This window comes from Alosa alosa, chromosome 9, assembly GCF_017589495.1.
Source record: "Alosa alosa isolate M-15738 ecotype Scorff River chromosome 9, AALO_Geno_1.1, whole genome shotgun sequence".
Lineage (NCBI taxonomy): Eukaryota > Metazoa > Chordata > Actinopteri > Clupeiformes > Clupeidae > Alosa > Alosa alosa.
In genome coordinates this window covers 1,973,593-1,991,316 of record NC_063197.1, presented here as the reverse complement: position 1 = coordinate 1,991,316, position 17,724 = coordinate 1,973,593, and the positions used below count along the sequence as shown (strand labels likewise).

General features: G+C 41.6%; 1 protein-coding gene and 1 long non-coding RNA gene across 5 annotated transcripts in view; both read left to right on the top strand.

Annotated features, from left to right (window-relative positions):
- LOC125300963 (guanine nucleotide-binding protein subunit alpha-11-like) overlaps nt 1-10,635 on the top strand; it is a 50,339-nt gene extending 39,704 nt beyond the window's left edge. For both annotated transcript variants that reach the window (XM_048253172.1, XM_048253173.1), the window contains exons 7-8: nt 8,453-8,606; nt 9,549-10,635. In XM_048253172.1, the coding sequence (XP_048109129.1) occupies nt 8,453-8,606; nt 9,549-9,754 (360 nt within the window). In that variant the 3' untranslated portion in view covers nt 9,755-10,635. The remainder of the gene's footprint in view (nt 1-8,452; nt 8,607-9,548) is intronic.
- A 5,808-nt stretch (nt 10,636-16,443) lies between these two features.
- Nucleotides 16,444-17,393, top strand: LOC125300671. Of its 3 annotated transcripts, none has more exons than XR_007194599.1 (4): nt 16,444-16,461; nt 16,584-16,684; nt 16,801-16,928; nt 17,210-17,393. It is a non-coding gene; the product is annotated as an uncharacterized LOC125300671 (long non-coding RNA). The 3 variants fall into 3 exon arrangements; XR_007194598.1 differs by lacking the exon at nt 16,444-16,461 and adding an exon at nt 16,468-16,478; XR_007194597.1 differs by lacking the exon at nt 16,444-16,461 and having other exon boundaries at nt 16,508-16,684; nt 17,210-17,391.
- Nucleotides 17,394-17,724: the final 331 nt, after the last annotated feature.

The following is a 17,724-nucleotide window of genomic DNA, read 5'->3' as shown; positions in this document are numbered from 1 at the left end:
GCTCAAACTGAAAAAAGGGCACATGGAACAAGCAACAATGAGAGTCTTTGACATAGGCTCTGTCCTCGGTCCAGGGGCCTCATGTACAAAGACTTGCATAGAATTCCAACTAAAACATTGTGTACGCGAAAACCTGGAAAGTAGAGCATGCACAAACAAATTCAGATGTATGAAACTGTGCGTAGGCAGGAATCTGCACAACTTTTCTTTGTACATCCCAATTAACGTGAAATTAAGCGCACATGCACGAGCATTACACTCCACCCTCTCTCCTCCCTCAATCACTAATTTTAATATGCTAACGAGAAGGCCACTCGTGAGCGCAGACCTCCGCAAAGACAAAATGGCCTATCCAGCAATATTAATAAGAAGGAAAACTCATTTGTGGATCTATCCGTACTTGAACCTAAATGTAATAATTGAAATCAATTAAAAACAAAAGTTTATTTCCAGCGAATGCGAGGTAGAAGTGCTCTTATCCGACGAAATGGCAAGAAACTTACGTCTTTATCATCTGTAATTAATCTGTAACAAAAAAACAGTAGTGGCAAAGCGTGGCAGTGGCTACTAGGGTCAGAGACGGTGGCAGATTCATTGGTCAGTCTGCAAGTAGGTGTCAGGGTTCGCATAACGGGGTTTCACTAGTTTGCCCGTCGATATGATTGCAGCGTGTGACGTATGGATAAGGAGGTCAGCTTAAATGTCCTGGCGGCGGTAGACAGGTGAGTTAATTGCTGTCAATGATCCCTAAGGGCTCCTCCCGAACTTTGTTTAGAAAACATAATTTCACTAGTTCGCCCGTTGATATGATTGTTATGCTGAGCGTATAAGCTATGCACTTGTTTGGCATGGTAGCTGGTCGTGGTCCTGGAATGCCTGAAGCGGATGGCCACTTGCACCCCAAAAGCAGAAGCAGAAAAGAAGGCCGCCACCGAAATTACATTAGTGCTTGCTTAGAAAGTCGTAGATCCACTAGATTGGAGCTGCATGCAGCTGTAGTAGCACATCCTATCCTGAATGAATGCACAGAGTAGCAGTCTGCGGGAACCAGATTTGACAAGATGGATTTTAAAAGAGTCTGGAACCTGTGACGAGTGATGAGTACCCTTCGTCTGAGATGAAGAGCAGGCTAGTAGGCGATGCTTGACCTGACTGATATGAGATGTAGTGTGAAAAGCTGAAGATCTGAGTCAGAGTTAAATATGAATATGGAGTGTCCTTATTGGAACTGATCGGAAAAGGTGGAGCTAGTGAGGTTAAACTTTGAACGAACGCCTCTTTATGAGTCATGGCGTGTTGTACAGACGTGGCTCCGGGAATGGAAAGGGGAGAGGGAAAAGGGGAAGGAAGGGAGCAGTCATCGGAACGAAAATGGGGAGCTAACGAGTAGGGGTGTCAGTATTTTGATTTTATATCGAAATCGATCGAAATTACATCTCAATCATCGCATGTATGCCATGTATGATGCACAAACGCACCGAAATCGGAGCCCCTCTTGCTACTCTGAAATCACCCGTGTGGAAGTATTTTGTCGTTCATTCACGTCAATTAACACTAACTTAGCCTACTCAAGCAAAAGATTATCTAGGCCTAGTTACAGCCCAAAATTACTTTAAGGCTTAAAATGCACATTGATAAGTACATATTCCATCAACACTAACCTTGGGTCTCTTCGGAGTGTGCTGAAACCAGGTGTTACGGTCTCGTAGACGCTAGGTACACAGGAAAGGGTTTAACTACACTAGTCTAGGGGCTATTGTTACGTAGTGGACAGTCAGGGAAACTACACACTGATATGAGAAGGCCGTGGAAGCGTCAGCTGATTAGTGGGCGTGGACGCACCAAGGTTTGAAAATGGGAAACAGGTGACTGATTGAGGTGGCGCGTTTTCCCATGATGTGAGTTTCTGTGTCGGCAACGCAGCGTGCCATGACCTCTCAGACCTTTTTAGGATTCTTGTTTGGACATTCTCCTTTTTGTGGACTACCGTCGTCGTAAGATAAAACTTTGACCTGAAGGACTTGGAGCTTGGGCTGGCCACTCGCTGGGAGTAAGGATTGGGTTATCCCTGTGCGTTCTTCGGCGGATGGTAAGCTACGCTCCTGGCCTTCTCATTAGTCGCACCCACAGTTCATCCATACTGACCTAGTTTTCAAATTTCACGTTCACACATACACGGCAGGGCAAGGTTAACGTTACGACCCAGGTCCTAGCTAGCGTGTAGTTATTTTAGAATCCCTAGACAACGTAGCAGGTAAGTGAGCTAGTTTTGTAACCCTTTTGTTTGTATTGGTTTGTCAGAGATAGCGTCTTGGCAGTTTTCGTGTCTTTGTTGGGGTGGACTTGGCTTGTTTGTAACACTATCAAACCGTCCTAGCATCCGGAGACCCTAACTTTATGCGTGTACTTTAACGTGGAGGTATGAATGTAAGATGCTAAGGGTGTGTGTGTGTGTATATATCCCAGGGGAGAGAAGGCTTACCTCCAGATCAGCACAAGCCTGGCACCAGTGCCAGTCAGCACAAGCGATTGATTGTACGTTCAGGAAGGTGGATGGTAAGATCCTTCAGTTCCCTGTAGGATTCAAGAGACCACGTCCGATGGACACGACGCTGGTTTGGAACTCGCGCCACACGATGCGGGCAGTCGCAAAGAACCACGAGAGTTCCCTCTCCACCCAACTTATAATGACATGCCCTAAAGACGCAGCCAGCTCCCCCTGGGGTATGGGATGTGAACTAGGAATTATGTAGTGTCTCAGTGCAGCTCCTAACCTTGAGTTCTGCACTAGCCTACTGTAACACCAGGGGGTCAGGATTTGAAGGGTTAGCTTCAGCCACTTAGCATGGCATTTGGGCGCTGACATTTTTGAAAACATGGCGTTACATGGTTGCAACTTCCGGCACCAGTTTTTACATGCTGATTGGTAGATGACAGCTCATGCACGAGTTTAGTGTTGGGCACGAGCGTCCTCGCACATAATTGGATGTTACTCCCCAAGCCTTGTCTCGTCATTTCAGCCAGAGCCAGTGGCTTGCTTTCTCCGCTTCCTCAGAGAGCTCTTTGGTGGATCTGCTCAGTGTAGCTCCACGTAGTCCCAGGTCCTTGAGCAGGCGTGATGTAGATCTGCCCACAAAGCCTCTGGCTCCCACCTCACCTCCACCAGGTACAGCCTCACACTCCATCCACTTTCTCTGCACTCTGTGACTAGGTCTGCATACTCTGCCTTCTCTCTCTCATATGCAACTTCCAGTCCCTCCTCCCATGGCACTGTCAGCTTGATCAGAATTGCTGACCTCACCGCTGCAGACCACAGCACCACGTCTTGTCTTAATTAGAGGGTGACAATTTTTCGGGACTCCCGCGGGTTTCCCGCAGTACGGGAGTAAATTTCACTGTTGGTAACGTGATTGGGACGGGACAGGAAATAATAAACGGGAGCTGGCGGGAAGCCAGAGATTAACTTTAAAAAATGACGCTGCAATGCAGTGAGTGCGCCCAAAGACGTGAGGCATTTCGTTTTAGAAAAGAGAACCAATTACAACCCACAATACGTTTGTTGTTGATGTTGGTGATTCTCGTTGAGTTTAATGTGTCATGCAATGTTGGGGCATGGCACCTCGACGATCGCATTCCTCAATATATTTATCGCATAACCCTGGCGGAACACAAAAAATAGTTTTGTTTACCCATATATGCTTCGCTGGTTTAACGTGATGAGAACGGTGCAAACTTAACTGATGGGTTAGCCTACTGCAGATCTACAGAATCTCAGATTCTGACTATGAAATGATTTAAGCATAGCCTACAGCAAAGTCCTGTAAAATATGTAATTTTAATGTAGCCCAAAATGATCGGCTATTAAAGAAAAGTTAGACAAGGCTTTCTGCCCTACCAAAATGTATGGTCACTGCACGCTACTGGGTAACAGTCGGATAACTTTATCTATCAACATAGGGAACGGGACGGGATTCGGGAGTCTTTCTCTCGGGATTTTGCGGGACAGAATTCTTTTGGGGGGGCTGTCACGTGATCGGGATATGACGGGAGTATTTGTGCGGGCTCGGGATGGGACGGGAGTAAAAATTGATTCCCGTGTCACCCTCTAGTCTTAATGTGGTGCTGCATATCTCCTGTGGGAACTGGAGCTGCCTTCCCATTATTAATTAAATAATCTGAACTATAAATATAGTGCAAGGCAGTTCAGTGCAATTGCAATATATTAATAACTATATTGTAATTGTAAGGTTGAAATATACATAAGGTAGATGAGCAAAACAGTGGTGACTGACTTTGTTCAGTGTAAAGGTGGGGGCTATCTCTGAGCGTTCAAAAGAGTGACTGCTTGGGAAAAGAAGCTGTCTTTGTGTTGGCTGGTTTTGGTGAACAGTGCCCTGTATCGCCCACCAGAGGGAAGGAGGTTGAACAGTTTGTAACCAGGAAATGAGGGGTCTAGTATCCTGAATATCCAGGATATTTAGGCTTCTCCTAAAGTCCACTGTCATCTCCATGGTCTTCTTGGGGTTTAACTCCAGGTGGTTTTGACTGCACCATTGGACCAGCTGTTTCACCTCCTGCTTGTAAGCAGACTCGTCACCGTCCTGGATCAAACCAATTATGGTGGTGTCATCTGCAAACTTCAGGAGTTTTACAAACGGGTTCTTTGAGGTGCAGTCATTAGTGTAGAGGGAGAAGACACGCCCCTGTGGGGCGCCAGTGCTGATGGATCGGGTTTTGGATGCTGCTGCCTGTCAATCAGGAAGCTGATGATCCACTGACAGCTGGTGGCAGGCACTGAGAACTGGGTGAGATTCTGATGTAGGAGTTCAGGAATGATGCCGAGGCCCCAAGTCCACAAACAGGATCCAGGCATACGTTCCATATTGACGGCATCATCCGCCGACCTGTTTGCCTTTTAGGCAAACTGCAGGGAGTCCAGCAGGGGTCCTGTTATGTCCTTCAGGTGGCTTAACACCAATCTTTCAAAGGATTTCATGACCACAGGCATCAGGGCGACGGGCCTGTAGTCATTTAGTCCTGTGATGGAGGGTTTTTTGGGGACTGGGATGATGGTGGAGCATTTGAAGCAAGAGGGCACTTCACACAGCTCCAGGGACTGGTTTAGGAGCACAGACTCGCAGACAGGAGTGGGACACACCATCACCATCCTTCTTGATCTTATGCTTCTGAAAGAGCCAGCACATTCTCACAGATTGTTAGCGCAGGTGGGGGGAGGGGTTGGGTGTTGAGGGAAAACCTTTTGTGCGTGAGGGGTGTGATAATGGATGCTTTTCAAACCTGCAGTAAAAGTGTCATTCAGGTCGGCCCCAGCAGTGGCGCGACTGGCTGGGGCACCTGCACTGTACGCCGACGACCCGGGTTCGATTCCCGCCCCGTGGTCCTTTCCGGATCCCACCCCGACTCTCTCTCCCACTTACTTTCTGTCAATCTCCACTATCCTATCTGATTAAAGGCATAAAAAGCCCAAAAAATATACTTAAAAAAAAAAAAAAAAAAAAAAAGTAATTTAGGTCGTCAGCCAGTCTGGGATTTTCTGGGGGGATGGTCTCTAATCCGTGATCGGTTGCAGGCCTTTCCAAACTGATGCAGGGTCATTGGCCGAGAGGCTATTTTTTAGTTTCTCACTGTAGCTTATTTTGGCTACCCTGATCTCCTTCGTCAGCTTGTTCCAGGCCTGCTTATATAGGCCCCGGTCCCCACTACTGTAGGCCTCCTCTTTGGCTTGATGCAGCTTACTAAGATTAGGAGTGAACCAAGGTTTGCTGTTGTTGTGCAAAACGTCTTGGTTTGTGTGAGCGACCGGGCGGTCAACCCACGTGTTGGATTGTGAGTTTTAGGTGGAGATGGAGAAAACGGCACTTGCAGGAGAGGTTGGATGTAGCTTCTGTTAATTTCAATTATTTATTTTTCACCATATTCAAAAATAGCAACACTAATAAACAAAATACTTTTCCCTACCAAAAACAAACAAAGATAGCACAAACAATGCATAGTCCAAAGTATCAGCATAACACATAACTTACTCTGCCTCACAACAGGAGAGTCCTTCACCTACTACGCACCCTTTGGGAACTGAGCTACCCCATTAAATAGCCCCAGCTATTACTGTCAAATGGGGATAATTGAGGCACACCATTGAGCTAGGGAAGTACTCAGAATAGGGCTCACTAATACATAACATAAATCAACATAATGATATAGAAAACAACAGAAAAGTATATAATGAACAAAACATATGTCTGTTATAAATATGTACCTAACCACAAGGCATAAAGAAACAAAACAACCAAAAGAATATCCTAAACACCCCTGTAGCATAATGCCCTGCTCCCTACCCCTGCAGAATGTTTAAAATAACCTGTCCCGGCGCGGAGCGCGCTTCCGCAATGGGACAGTGACAGAGGTCGGAGCGTCAGGAAGTGTTGTGACACCAACAATAAAAACCCCCGTACATCTCTTGTATAACGCAAAGCCCACCGAACATGCAACAACACTTAACATCACAAACAAAACATTTTACATTCAAAGAGGGACGCAGTGGGGAACTGTGTGCGTGTGTGTGCGAACAAATGAGTCTCTTTCTCTCGTGTCTGCGCTTGCAGGGCAACGCGGATGAGGTAGTGAGAACAATAAAGTTCAGTTTCTCACAGTTTGCACGCAGATGTCCTCGCAAAAAACTGATGTAAGATGTGTCAGTGAGTTCATTGAGGTCTGTAGCTGCAGCTTCAAAAGCTCTCCAGTTGGTGCAGTCAAAGCAAGCCTGTAACTCCAGCTTTGATTCCCTTGTCCATTTCTTTTGTCCATTTTTTTTTTTTCTTCACCACAGGTTTAGACATTTTAGTTTCTGCCTGTAGGTTGGGATGAGATGAAGCAGACAGTGGTCGGAGAGTGCTAGAGTTGCCTGGGAAATGGCGCAATAGGCATCCTTTAAAACTGTGTAACAGTGGTCCATTGTGTTTTTGTCCCTGGTGGGAATCTTGATATGCTGTCTGTATTTAGGGAGTTCCTGATTGAGTTTGGCACTGTTAAATATCCCCAACAATAATGGCGAGACAGTCTGGGTGTTTTTTCTCTATGTCTGTTATGTGGTCGGCTAGCTGTTGTAGCATTTAATAGACTTAATAGGGTTCTGGCTGGCTGCAGCTTCAAATGTAGAATAATCAGAAAAAGTAGTCTACAAGATAGGATGAGTTAACTAAAGGCTCTCTTATACAGGTATGTTTTCAGGTCTTTTTAAAGATATTCACTGAACTACACCTTTCTATCAGGTTTTGCGAAAATTGTACCGATATTGTTGACAGACGCACCACAGTAGCCTATGGTGCAGTAAATGAAAGCTCTTGATAGCGCATACCACTAACATATATAAAAACAATGTTTATGGAATACAACTAGACAGGTACTTCTAATTGGTATTGCTGTTTACTGTTAATCTGTGATGATCTGACCACCAGTCAGCTACAAAATGAAGAGGAAACACTGCGGAAGAAAGTTAATGTTTTTACAATAAACTAAGCTACATCAACACGGTGCAGCAGCAATTTTTGATGTTTACTGAGTGTAAACTTAGGTAATGTCATATATGAAAACTAGTATTGCCAGGCAATATTACAATGAAGGGTAGTATTGCCGTGGCAATACTGGTGACGGGGGCCATGAGTGGAAAGTTGTCTGACAGACGCATCTAAATCAGACCAGACGCTATCAATGGTTACAACAATGGTATAATCAGATAGTACAGTGTTTATATCTCGCTAGATTTTGACAAATCTAAGTAAAATCAATGTCAAACAAGTTATATTTAATCACAATCAGCAGCCGTTGCAAGTGTCATCTGCCATCTTGACATTGTGTATACCATATTTGACATGAATCTGATGAATCTAGGAGAAGTACGTCAAAAGTACTTCAAAAAAGTATGTCAAGTACGTCAAAATTTATCATGTGTCATAACGCACAAAATCCGAAAATATCTCCTGTTGGGTGAGGCTAATGCAATGTACATATATATAAGTTCTTCGCCTAGGGGAGTTACACACACCTACCAAATTGTGTCCATGCAGGTGAAACTATATGCCAACCACGAGACTCAAAAACATAAGGGGGCCAAGCCTTTGTCCGCAAGTGTTTTATATGACACCTGTTGGGCATGGCAAATTTCATAGTTTTTGCTCATGGGAACAGCTTCAAAAAACGTAAAGTACAGCAGAAGGAGACAAACTACTATAATAACTCTTCCAAAAACAATGTGGCTTTGCATCTTGGATTTTTTTTTATGACTCACCTGACTAAATCGAAGTGATTTGATTTCATGCTTTTACCAACATTTGAACAATTTTCCAAAAATATAGATTGATCTAAAGGTTATTCTGTAAATGTTATTTTTGCATTGAACATGACATGTTATACACCATTGTTTAATTTTAACCAGAACCGCATGGAGGAGAGCATGACCCTGTTTTACACCACCATCCACTCGCCCTGGTTCATCAGTGCCTCCATTATACTCTTTCTCAACAAGAAGGACATCCTGGCCGAAAAAATCCAGACTTCTGACCTACAAACATACTTTCCAGGGTTTACAGGTACAGTAACTTTAGAAATATTTGCTTATGATTACATACAAATTAAATTCCAAGTCAGCAGGGTTTTATGTGAACTTGATTGGCTGAGTGTAATGGAACCGAGCGGGAGTTACCATTAACCAAAGTGGGTGTTGCCAAGGAAGCAGAGGGAGTAGATGAGGATGGACAATAATTTAATGATGTGGCTTGAATACAAAGACCAAGTAATACGCGTCCATAGGAAAACCTACAGGAGGAGGGCTAGGCAGAAGCCTACTAGGAGGCAAAACCGTAAAAAGAAAAAAGATAACAATAATAATCTTCAAGGATTCCAATGAAGTTCTACAGGTGACTATCTTCAATAGGCTAGTATCAAAATTCTGCTTTAGCCTCTATTCCCAAAATACAGAGGACACAAGCCCAACACAGAGTCATAGTACTCATGTTACGCATTACATAAACATCAGACTAGACAGAGGGGAAATATATACGTGGCGGCCAGCACCATTAACATAGACAAGTACACAATAAACAGCTAGGGCTGTCAGCGCTAACGTGTTAATCGCACATTAATTAAGGACCAAGGACCAACGCGTTCAATTTTATTAATCACATCCCGCCTAAGTTTTTTTCATTTCGTCATTTGTTCTGTTATCAACAATCCCCTTTGGCTGCTACTATTTTGACCCTTTTTCTTGTCCTCAAACTGCCACAGACACTTCCTAGCAAAGCTCCGCTCTAAGATCTTTGCTTCCTAGTAGGCTTCTGCCTAGCCCTCCTCCTGTAGTCATGAATTAACACCAATGCAGTTCTGAACTCCTGGTCGGCTGACGAAGTGGAGATACATTATTTTCATCGGACAGTGAGGAATGGATATATTTAATGTATGCATTGGCATCATTTTTTCCTTCCACCATTGCTCAATATTCTGTCCTCCTTTCTTTTCATTAAACCCTACATCAGGAAGGAGACGTGATGCTCAGGCAGCCATGGACTACATCTGCGGGATGTATAAGCAGCAGGGCAACAGCCGAGAAGACAAGAAGGAACGCAAAAACATCTATTCCCACTTCACCTGTGCCACAGACACTAACAACATCCGTATGGTGTTCAACGATGTGAAGGACACAGTGCTGATCAAATCATTGGCTGAATATGGGGTCATTTGAGGGCTGGGACTTGAGTGTGAATGTCTATTTCTTTTATTCTAAAACCACTTTCCCTGTTTTCCTGTTTTCATACACTGGATATAGATTTAATTAGACAAAGCATATATATATATATATTGTCTAATTTGTCAGTGAGCCAACCAAAATAGTAATTGTGCAAACATACAAACTGAACTGAGGCAATGGATGTTTGACACAAAACTTCTAATGAATTCATTACTTTGTTTCACTAGGGAGCCCCTATTTTTTTCTTTCTTTTTTTATGTTACTGGTGTGCATAAGAAAGTGTCTGGTAATCACTGGAAAAGTTTTTTAATGTTTTGCCTATGACCTCTTAGGGGCTCTGAGTTTTTGGTGAGCACGAGAAAATTCTGGTGCGCATGTGAAAGAAACTGGAAAACATTTTTTGCACATGCCCCTTCAGGGGCGCTGTAGTTTCAGACAAAACGGCTCAAGTATTTAATTCAGTTTTGCAAAGCTGCACATTTTGAACATTGCATATTATAATTATCAGGAAATCTACCTGCTTTTTTGGTCACCAAAAAAACAAAAAATCAATGCTATTGTCATACAGTTCCTAAACTGAACCTGTTGTAGTGCCTTCCATTGCACTAGGCTACAATATAATATTTTTTTCCTTGGATTTTTAGAATCAAATAAATATTTGGATAACATTATGTGCTACAAAGGTAACATGAATGTATAGGGCCCTCATTTAAATGACAGTTGAAGTGCAAAGTCAGCCAATGAGTCAAGTATCTCATGCATGGACTAAAGCTATTGTGTGGAATGTCTTGAGCATTTTTTGCATAGGGCCTTGCTCATGATATTAAAGGGGAACTTGGCAACTATTTCAATGTAATAAACCCGTTTAGAAATCATTTGGATGGTTAAATGACCTGTTCCGGTGAAAATGGTGACTTTCCCCGCTGCGCCTAGCGTCCCCAGGTGGAAAACCAACCTTGCAACATTGAGACTACCGTCCCGGAAAGAGAAGTGAGAAACAAGAAACTCGTTTTAAATCGTGTTTCTTACCTTGTAACATCCACATTCTGCCAAACTTATGCTAACCGTTCGCTAGCTTGTAAACAAATCCATGTGCTTTATCGTTACCTTTTCCCACAGTTTGAAATAGCATAATACAATTTCTCCAGCAGAGGGGGAAATCCTGCCAAGTTTCCCTTAAAATGAGCAAATATGGTTTGCCTGGTTAAAGTGGAAATGAAGCAGTGAGAACTGTGACCATTTTTTGGTTGCTTTTTCATTTTTGGAGATACATGGATTTTCATTAAACCTGAAATTCAAGTAGTTTCACTGGAAAATGACATGTCGATAACGACTTTTGCCACACAGGGCGCGGCCATGTTTTAAAAATGCAGGCGCTATGTCATCAGAATGGTTAGCGTTTGTTTGTGGATGTTTTGGCCCTACCCCAGGTAGCATTTTGACGTTGGCCCAACGTTAAATTTGGTTGGCTAGGTTGGGCTGACCTATGCAACGTATGCCCAACGTTGGGCCAACGTTGGTGGAGTTGGCTGTGTTTGGCTGACCTATTCAACGTATGCCCAACGTTGGTGGAGTTGGCTGTGTTTGGCTGACCTATGCAACGTATGCCCAACGTTGGTGGAGTTGGCTGTGTTTGGCTGACCTATACAACGTGTTCATTGCTGTGGCTGTTTATAATCCAATCAGCAACATATCAGAAACATGTATGACTTGTGATAGAGTAGCAACGGCTTTGCTAACAAATGCTTAGGCCTTGATGTGGACTCTAAGCATCAGCCTTAGTATGTTCTTAGTATTTGTTGTGATTACATGAATTTATATACAGACGTTTAAGGAACACAACGACCGGAAGATTCAGTTTGTCTGTTGTGTTGTATCTAAATGCAATTTAACAATAGACCATATCAAAATCTTAAAATTTGGGGTAAGGTTGGTAAAGCCTATTCAAGTTTAAGTTTGCATATGTAATGTTGGTCTATGGTCATGCTTAATGAACAACGTCAACACAAATACAATTGTTATACTATGTAAAGCAGGGGTCTCAAATGAGCTGGGGGGCCACTTCTGCCATCGTCATCTGATTGGAGGGCCATGTCAGTGTTAAAGAATAATACAAAAAAAGAATGGCTATTTCTAATAGTACACAAAACTTTTTTTTAAATCTTTTTAGACACCTGTGCTAGCAACCTTAGCTTATAGATAAAATAATGATAAAATAAATATTCATACAAATGATAAAAACAAACAAAAAGCATAAAAACAGGTATGTGTGTGTTTCACACCAGATAAAAATATTTTCCTCTCATAACTTATTTAAACAAACTTTAGGTGGCAGGGTTAAGAAAACAACACCATTGGATTTTGACATCAAAATTTCAAAAGGCTTGAAAGTGGTCAGAGATAAAGTCCTACTGTAAATGTAAAAATCTTTGAGTATAAACAAAAGTTTATGAAGGAGGAAAATTTACCCATCTAATTTGCCACTGGATGGCATGCACCTCAAATTATACACCTTTCAGTATACTGGATGTTGCACATATTTGAGCAGGTTTACTTTCTTGTTTGTCATATTAGGAAACAGTAGGCCTAAGATGTAAACCAACAATAGTAAACTATTAGTATTACCACAAACCGCTATTATAGGCCTACAATAAAGTAGCCTGGTCAAATCAGTTCCTATCGTGGGTGACTTTGTAGTTCTTCAGAGCCTATTTTTACTACCCCTGCTGTCTGTATCACGTCCATTACGGACACTATCATCATGATTACCACTGCCAACTCCAGGTATATTGGGCAGAGGGTCGAAATAAGCATGGTAGCCTATGCCTGGACACCGTCGTATCCACGCAAAGACGCACCTCCATCACTTACGCACCGTGACTACCACTGTCAATAGACGATCGATCATAAATTTCCAAAATGCAGATATTCTCCTTCAGAATCAGAATGAATAGGTGAATAACATAGCCTACCCAAGACTTTATCAAACGTGAACGTTTTTTCAACATTTGGTGTAGGCCTATTTCTGCTTCAATTTATGCAAAACTATGACCTGCATCACTTCGGCGTCATTACAAACAAATGCACGTCTTGTCTTTCTCGCGTGTAATAAGTATTTCCTGAAAACTTTGTACAGCGAATTTGGGCTTGAATCGGAGCTCTGGATGTCTAGCAGTGGATGAGAATGGGATTTGTCACTGTACTTGGATCTATCGTCTATTTTAATCAATGTTGTTGTTTGTCGCAATTAAAAAAAATACCCTCAAGGGCCGAATTACATTATTATTTTGACATTAAGTCGCGGGCCGGTAGTTTGAGACCCCTGATGTATATAGCTATGCAGCAGATAGCAAGTAGGTCCTCTCAAATGCAAGAACAGGCTAAGTTGAAATGAGAACCGTTAGATAACATTTAGCCCATGGCTAAATGTTTTCAACTGCTAGCAACTACTGCATATAAGTCTTTTTGTTGAACTTTGTTCATGTGTGTCTGTGGTCTGTTTTAGCTTACTTTGTGTTTCATACAACTAATACATTCCAGAAACATTTAATTGATAATCATTGTAATAAGTCATCTAAACAAACCTCTCCCAGCAGCAGGTCCGTTTAACTTGCTATAGTAAACACACCGTATTGTATGGGTATCATCCTCTGTCCTCGCTACATAACAACATGAAGACCACCTGAACATATGGATGCATTGGAGCATGGACCTAAAGAAGAGCGAGCTCTTCTAAGAGAACGGTGAGTGCGTGATATAGAATTGTATAGAATCTACCGTTATCTTCAACCGTTAGCCTTCTAGCTGTTACGTTACCCCAGCCAGCCAGTCCAAGGTAATCTGCTCAATTAAAAAAAATTTTTTACACATATACATATATATATATATACATAAAACCAATGTACTATCTTCACGCTAGCAATCTGATGTAAATGTAATCTTATCATTAGAAGCTATAGGCAAGCCAGCAATTAAATGTAGATGAGCTAGCACCTACCTTTAGCCTGCTAGCTGCTAACAGTTAACGTTAGCTATTTTACGTTAGGTAAACAATGGGCATTAGCTTCCGTAGGCATATCAGCTGTAACTGTAACGTTAAATGTTAGTTATTTGTTTGGCCGCATACTTACAGGGATACACACACTATGTCTGCAAACAACATTTATTCAGACAGAACACTTAAACGTCAGGCAAAGCGAAGGGCTTTCGATATCCTTAGTGAGGTTAACGTCAATGCTGAAGCTGAATCTGACGCAGCCGACGATTTAAATATACCGGTATGCCTGGCAGAAAACGCCCCTCTGATGATGTGTGGTCAGATGCTGCATCTGATTGGCCCATGTCCTATGAATCAGAGTCTGAAATTGAGTTTAATGTTGTTGACGATAAACGTTATTGATGAATTTTGGTCATATGCTCTGACAGAAACTGACACAAGTGATGAAGAATCTGTTGAGTCTGCAGAGTGTCTTGGGGAGGAGCTCAGAGGTTGGGCAATAGACAGCCAAGTACCACAATGCCATCTAAATGGGCTCTTGGGCATCCTGAGAAAATATCATCCCTATCTCCCAAAGGATTCCCGCACTCTTTTTAGGCACTCCAACTCATTATGAGGTCCAGCAGATTGCTGGTGGCACCATGCATTATTTTGGAGTTGAGAAAGGCATTAGGCATATATTACACCAGATAGACCCTCTCCCAAAGGCCATTCATTTACAAGTAAATATTGATGGACTACCTTTGTTCAAAAGCAGCAATCAGCAGTTCTGGCCCATTCTAGGCTTGGTAGAGGAAGACAAAACAAAGCAACCATTCGTCATTGCATTATATCTTGGGTCTAAAAAACCAGCGAATGTCAATCTGTTCCTGGAAACATTTGTGAATGAATATGGAAAGCTTAAATTAGAGGGTGTGGATGTTATTGGCAAATGTGTAGATATTCAAATTTCTAATTTTGTTTGTGATGCAAGTGCACGGGCTTTCGTGAAAAACATTAAAGCCCACAATGCATACCATGGCTGTGAAAAATGCACACAGGAGGGAACGTGGGCCGAAAATCGCATGACTTTTCCTGAAGTCGATTCACCTTTACGGACAGATGCGTCTTTTATTAATAAAGACGATGAGTTTCACCATAAAGGGACCAGTGTGTTGACAGAGGTTGGAATTGGTATGGTCTCCCAATTTCCATTAGATTTTATGCACCTTGTTTGTCTTGGGGTTATGAGAAAGTTGATTGGCTTTTGGATGAGGGGACCGCTTCCTACCGCTGCCGCTACTACTGTTTAGGTGCTCATCAGATAGGCCTAATTTCTGCAGCTCTTGTGTCCTTTGCAATGACACTCCCCAGAGAGTTTGCACAGAAAGGGCGATCACTTGTTGAGGTAGATAGGTGGAAAGCGACAGAGTTCAGAACTTTTCTCCTGTACACTGGTCCAGTGGCACTGAAAGACCATCTGCCGAATGTTCTATACCACAATTTTATGCTTCTGCATGTAGCCATTAGAATTTTATGCTGCCCCTCACTGTGCCTCCAGTACTGTGATTTTGCTGAAAAGTTGCTGATCACATTTGTTGAGCATTTTCAATCTGTTTATGGTAATTACGTTGTGTATAACATACACGGGCTGACACATCTTGCCAATGATGCAAGGCAGTTTGGTGCTCTGCATAATTTCTCAGCTTTCCCATTTGAGAACTTCCTCTACACAATTAAAAAAATGATTAGGACCCCTACCCAGCCCCTTCAACAGATCATCAGGAGATTGTCAGAAAAAGCAAGTGTCAGAGCGAAAAAAAGGGTTTTCAAGGATGGTTTTTACCAGGAACATAAGAATGGGCCTCTTCCATACAATGTGACGCAATTTACACAATATAAGCAATATATTAATGGTGGAACTTTGATTAATTTATCAGAGGGAGACAACTACATTCTGTTCAATGGAGACATTCATATAGTTAAAAATATTTTAAAAGACAAGGAAGCATCACATTTAGTCTGTCTTAAATTCCAAAACAAATCATCTTTTTTTACCTACCCCATTGATTCATCAAGTCTTAATATATCCTTTGTGAAACAACCCGGGCAGTCATTGACTATTGTCCCTCTTCAGACTGTTACAAAAGTCATTCTTTTACAATATAAGGATGGGTTTGTGGCATATCCTTTACTGCATACTGCTTAATTGAGCTTCAATTAGTGTATATAGTTTGTAACACTAGCTATGTTTGTTTGTTTGTTTGTTTGTTTTATACTGTAGATGTATTCAATTGTTGTTTTCCGCACGGAGAAAAAAAAAATGAGACAGAGGTTATACCAAGTGACTGGCTGAGCATCGATAAAAAAAAAAAACCTTTTGGCCCCATATATAATACTACTAAATGTAGAAAAGCGGTTGAAAAAATGAAACCCCTGATGAAGAATGGGAAGAATATATAACTGAATGGGTGGCTGAGTATGGTAAGTTATTGAGGAAGTTCCACAATGTTAAGAAATATAGAGAAATAACTATTCAAATCTATTGCTCAAAATTAAACATGCTCCTTGTGAGTTATGCCTATAAGCAGTTATTTTCAAATGTTCAGATAATAGGCTTAACAATGTTGTTTGTTTCTATATTTAGATTCCTATGAAAAAAAGCCGAAGGAAGCTCGTGAAGTTCTGCAAAGGCAATGGTTTGGAGTCGACAGACGAGGACAGTGTCTTGAGGAAAAGAGTGTATGTTTCCTCTGTTCTCTGTTCTTTTATAGCCTGACTGTGCTTATTTGCTACTAGTGTTCACTGCACCTTTAAAAATTTGATTACACTTAATGTGTCCAACAGACCATCATCGAAATATGTTGGATTTAGGTCTACATCAGCCCCTCCATCTGCAGCCTCAGGAAGACCTCCAGTTCAGGCCTCAACAAGTAGGCTCCACACAGGTAAACAGCACAGATGAAAACATGACATGTAAAGAAAACATACAGTGGTCAAGACTTTGGAATATCATGTATTGATTCTGTTTCTCACTGTTCTTCTCACTGTTTCTCATATGCAGAGACAATGGAAAGACCAAAAAAAAGAAATTCTGCAATAATGGAGCCAAAAGCCAGACCTTGCCAGCCATACCACCATTTCCATTTCCACCATCAACACCAGAGACAGTCCCAGATCTAAGACAAGATGGTACATAGAACTATTCCAAATATTTTATAATAGTTTACTTGGAGCTTTTATTAATTACTTTTTTAGTCTATAAAAGGGATTAGAAACTCTTCAACAACTTCTTAACAATTAGCCTTAATATCCAATGTGCTTTGATTTACAACCACAATTTAGATAATAAAAAAAAGAACTTGGGACATCATGTAAAATGCTAAATAAAAACAGAATGTAATAATTTTCAAATTGAGTATGCAAAACAGTAGACACATGTTATATAAAGTTATATACTTTGTCTGTTTCAGAAAGAGAACTCCGACTCTTTCAGATGCTAGAGGAGATAAAAGGCCAAGTCAGACAAAATTCTCTTCTGCTTCAGGCAATTTTGAGAAGAGAGAGTGTCACTGAAGTCAGCAGTTTTCCAGATTTTGAGTTTCCGTTACAAAATATTAATGATATAAAAAAATGGAGGACCGGCTTTCTGACAAGGAAACACGGCTCTCTGGTAAGTTCTGTTTATGTTGTGTATGTAAACCTATACTCTAGTTATTAGTAGTTCTCATAATCAATAAATACCATAAATAAGCCATTGAATAAATACATGAATAAATAGGAATACATACATAAATACAATAAATAGTTTTAAATAGTGTTGTTAAAAGGATTGTACGTGAGTGGTTCATCCGTTTCTTGGATACCGATAGTTTGATCTTCCTCCTTCGCTCTCATTTCAATTCTTTCAGTAAACTCAACTGTCTGAGTTATCCTAAATACTTCTTGAAATCACCTCTTGAACTCAACTCTACTACAGAATCACTAA